Genomic DNA, 5,000 nt, shown 5'->3' with positions numbered 1-5,000 from the left:
CGGTTTCTTCTTGCCGATAGGGGAAGGAATTTTGGCTTCCTCTTCCGATGCAAAACGATTAAACTTCATCATCTTTTCCTTCACACTCAGCTTATTCTCATCGGTGGCCGCTTCCGATTTCTCTCCCGCCATATTTTCCTTGTTTTCGTTACTGTCTGGCAAGGCCATGGTGGAACTTTCATCCACGGAACTCCTTCCCGATTCGCTTATCTTTTTACGCGGCGGTATCGCCGGAGGGGCTTCCCCTTCCTCCTTGGCCAGCTCCACACTGTGCTTTCGCGAAAGTACTTGCGCCTCAATGCTATCATTGCGCATCAGGGCCGGGTGCATCTTCTTCAAATCGACACTCGAAAAATCACTGCCGAAACTGATTTCGGAACCACTGCGAACGTAATCGGAACTATTTCGACGTGGGCTACTTTGTGAAACCACCGGTGGCGGTCGGTAAGGCGGAGGCTGGCGCATCGGCGATCCCTCCGCATCGGAGAGCGGTGCGAACGATCGCGAGGCTGGGCTCATCGTCAGCGACGAGCTCATGTCCAGTGACTCATCCGCCAGAGGTATTTCATCGTAATACTTTTTGCGAAGAACTAGGTACTTCTCGGAGCCTTCTTGCTTGATGGATGCCAGGATATTCACGTAGGTTTTGAAGCACTTTCTAGCCTCATCTGTTGGGATCCAAGAACCCAATCAGAACAAGATTAGAATTCGCGAAGCAACAAGTGGGTCCCGGAGATTCGCTTACCTTGGGTATCTTTGTTGGTGAGAAATCCTCTGAAGTGTTTCACTAACGCGTGGTTCGTCACTTTGTAGTTGTTGTAAATCATAAACTTTCGAATTTCTTGCAGAGAGAGTTCTTTTGGAGGGGTTTCCATCTCGTAAAACACGTAAAACTTGTGAAACTTGTGAAAATCGTGAACGCGCGCCTCACAAAAACAAACAAAAAACGTAAACACAGAGCTGTCAGCGAGCTGTCAGTGGCGGCTCCGAATGTTTTGGCCACTCCGGTACACTCTGCGCCCAACGTGATTCTCGTTCCATCTCGCTTTTCCACCAAGGAGTGAGCGAGAGAGGCGAGCGCCGTGGTGCAGTGGTTAGCACAGTCGCTTTCCATCCGCTGATCTGCGGTTCAATTCTCCGCAAAACTTGCCAAAAGCACTGAAAATTGAATTTTCACGCCACTCCACTTTTCGTGACACACTATTTCTAACATTTTTCCCTGAATGCTGATCCTTTCAAGAACATTGTGTAAATTTTTTGGATCAATCAAAGCAAAACTGACAAAGTTATAGATTTCTTCAAATCCGCCATTCAAAAAGGCTTCGTACAGCTCGCTACTTTGAAGTGCGTTTCCCAAAACTGGATCGATCAATTCGAAATTTTTAACGCATAATATGCAGGTGTCCCCGTCGAGATTTCATGAAAATTGTCGATAATTTTTTTTAAACAAATCTTTAAAAATCCTGTTTTTTTTTCAAAATCGTAATAAGCATCACTTTTTCAACTTCAAAAATTTGACAAAAATCGAAAAATAGGATATTCAACAAAAACTCGATGAGGCTACCTAGATAAACTTATAATCTTTCAAACGAGTATCGATTTGTATTTTTCTGATGATCCATCTCGCAGCTACGATGGGCATCGCAAGATGTACCTTTTCGCAGACGCACCTTCTTGAATTTGATGCCATGGATAAAGTTTTAATTTAATCTTCCCCAAAAATAGAACCAAATATTCGTCAAAAGTTGCAGTTTAATATGCCATTCACTTAAAAAAATTGAGTTAAATGGTCACGTTAAAAAAAATCGTCAAAAAATGATCCTTGTTTTGGTAAGAAATTACCGAAGCGCCCCCTTAATGCGATGAAACCTTCTTTGGCGTGATATTTGCGAAAAGAAAAGTTTGGCAACGAGTTCCGAAAATAGAAAAAAAACCGTTTAAAATAGTTGTAAACACTTCAGTTACACTTGTACTTTATGCGGCAAACATGACGACAAATTGCTTTCGTCTAGCACATTTCAGCGCATATTAATCATTCTAACGCAGTTAATGTTTCTTTGAGTTACTCGTTCTCTCTCTCTCTCTTCCTAAGATTTGATTTATATGATGTAATTTCAGCAAAGCGATGATTTTAAAATTAGCTCCGCTTCGTTTGATATGGAGCTATTAATAATATTTGGTTATTCGGCCGCTTTTGCATTAGATTGAGTTGCAAGTGAAAACCCCAAGATGGGTGTTATTCGCGGATGCAACATGTGAGATTGACCGGCATGCGTATAAATAATACGTTTGCGTCTTGTGTCTCAATCACGGCAGATGTATTTATGATCCATATAAATCAAGAGAAAAAGATTCTCGAAAATTGTCTACTTTTATTTTTCTATTTACTCAACAGACTGCTATTGCTCTTGGGCCAGCCCATTTGCACAGCAATTTATTTGTTCTGTGAATATGGGCTGTGGTTTTAATATAAATCGTTAAATCGTATGAATCGTTTGATTCCTTTAAAAGACAACTATAACTCAATCAAAATATGTGAGAATTCAAAACTATTATCATCGGGCCATTAAAGGTATTAAATGTGTAGCTAAAAAGTGATTCGTAAATCGTCGACATTGTCTAAGATTGTCGCAACAGCATTAGTCGTGAGCTTTGATCAATTTCTTTTATACGACGATCATTCCATTTTCCTTTCAGAAGAGTCAAGACACTAAGGCGGTGCGAATTTCTGCTTCGAACCATCGGATTGGACCACCACAGTGATCTTCAAAATGATACGACTAATTAAAATTATGGGACCTATAGCTAAGCGGCCAATGCAGACGTGTTGCGGCGCGAGATCCTACAATGGCCACCGGTCGCGGTATGAATGCTCACAAGAGGAAAACGCACAGTGGCAAACATCTCTGGCGACCTTTGCTTTTCGCTTGGTCCCGTTAATTGCTTCAACAAGACGTTAAATCCCGTTTCTCGCTATTACGTGACATCAAAATTGTTCATCCTCTCGATGGGCGCTGTCATCGGACATGGTATCGGAAGCGAACGAAAGGGGGGTCGTTTTTCCAATGGGCAGAGAACTAAAAATACTCTCATGGCGAAACCAAATATCACTATCTCGTGAGCCGGCCCCTAGGCAAATCTTTACATTCACATTTAGAATACGCGTGCAAAATTGACGGAGTGAGTCTTTTCGAGTCTCACTTTCGAAATTTTCTTCGCTCCTTTCGTTCTACGTTGGCTTTGGATAGCTAACAGAAGTTATTGGGAGGGTCTCTTGTCTATTTTATTGATTGGTTTTGAAGGTGAACGTTTCTTTTCTTGATCATTTAAGATTTGCATGTTGGCGATCGACTTCTTCGTTATTTTTGGAACCTCAATCTTACCATTCGGACCATGGACCACCCAGAAGCAAAAAGAAAGTGTAAAGCGTACCTATAAACGAACGTTTGTCGTCTTGAAATGCAACAGTGATAATATAAAATCAATTAAATCTGAAACAACTCTGGAGAGTTGTTGATTTCTTTTCTTGGTTTCTTTGTGATCAGATTCCCACCAAATAGGCAAAAGCACATCTCTTGTTCTATTTTCTCCAATTCACCTTACTGTCAAACTACATACATCCGGAAACGGATGTTTACTGTTATGTTTTATTATTTTCCACATTGTGTGCTGGTTACTCATTCTAACGGCCCTGCGTGAAGTCTGTTCATGGTGGTTAACGGATTGGCTGTATTCATGATGGTTCTTTGTTTCTTGCTCAAATATGCCAGAGACAAAGCCCTATTCCTTCAACCATTGTAACAACGGGGAACAGCAACAAAGGCTTTTGGAGTCAGAAACGCAATTTGCCAGTCACATTTAATAATTTCGCCGTCCAAAATATTCTAACTTGCTTTCCTCTTTTTGGTTGAATGATAGAAATAGTAAGATAATACTTTTATTTTTAAGATTTAGTTTCTACTGTGGATGGTGTATTATTCTGCTATCTATTTATTCAATATTTTCCACTGCTAATAATCCTATTGGAATTTCTTTTTCTTTCTTTTCAATTTCACATTTCCAATATTTGTTTGCTCAGTAATCTTCGGAGTATCACATTATTCACGATCACAGATTTTAAAATATGGATTCATTTTGGAGACACTTCAACACTTCCATTTACGTTGTTATGTTTGGGAAAATGTTTGGAAGATTTCGGAACATGAACGGATAATTTGGAAAACAATAATTGCATAGGAACTACCCTTCATGCATGATTGCTAACAAAACGTTTGGAGAGCAACAGCGCCTCATTGTCGGCATGAGAGTGGCTCGTGAAACAGTTATGGGTAACATACTATGTGCCAGTCCTGATCTAGTGGAATCAAGCGGCTACCGGAACATCGGACAGGATGCTGTACGATGGGGTCCACCGGCGCTGGTTTGGTGCTGTATGTGCCCGAGCCCACGAACGAAGGGATTCCAACCCCCATATAGAGCGAGACGAGACGAATGAAAATCTCTCCAGCTCGGTACATAATCGGGCGTACTATGTACGCCTCGGGTCTTCTGAAGCCGAAAAGCGACTCCCCCGTTTGATCCAGTGTCTGCACGGAACGCTTGTGCCTCTGCGCGGTGGTCGTCGTCGGTGGATGACTGTGACGACGGCGCACACGACTGTTTGGAACCACTACGCTCAGGCATACGAAGCTCCAATCGACTGTCCCCAAAACACCTCTCATCTTGGTTTCATGCCACTGTACACGTCTTTTGCAAAACTGTGTCGATTGATTCCGGCCGTTCCATAGAGCCTATTGGCCACCCATCTCCGAGCCTGGGAGTCCAAGCAATGAGTCACATTTACTAACCTCTAGTGGTAACATGCGTATCCGCGCAAGAGCAACATAAATAGTCTAGCAAACTATAATTACACGTGTGGTCAGTGTCAAGTGAATGTGATCGACGATCGTTATACCTGGAGTTGGAAGAAAGGCCCACGGAACCGAAATTAGTGCTAATGC

General features: G+C 42.1%; 1 protein-coding gene across 1 annotated transcript in view; it reads right to left on the bottom strand.

Moving 5' to 3' along the window:
• The window catches only part of LOC126576607 (uncharacterized), a 37,464-nt gene extending 36,539 nt beyond the window's left edge, over positions 1–925 (bottom strand). The window contains exons 1-2 of the mRNA XM_050237914.1: positions 746–925; positions 1–668 (exon numbers count right to left, since the gene is read on the bottom strand). The exon at positions 1–668 is cut by the window's left edge and continues 6 nt beyond it. Coding sequence (XP_050093871.1) covers positions 1–668; positions 746–875 — 798 coding nt within the window. The 5' untranslated portion in view covers positions 876–925. The remainder of the gene's footprint in view (positions 669–745) is intronic.
• Positions 926–5,000: the final 4,075 nt, after the last annotated feature.

The sequence above is a fragment of the Anopheles aquasalis genome, chromosome 3 (genome assembly GCF_943734665.1).
Source record: "Anopheles aquasalis chromosome 3, idAnoAquaMG_Q_19, whole genome shotgun sequence".
NCBI classification, from domain to species: Eukaryota; Metazoa; Arthropoda; class Insecta; order Diptera; family Culicidae; genus Anopheles; species Anopheles aquasalis.
Note: the sequence above shows the minus strand (reverse complement) of the source record. Positions and strands in the feature narration are given on the sequence as shown.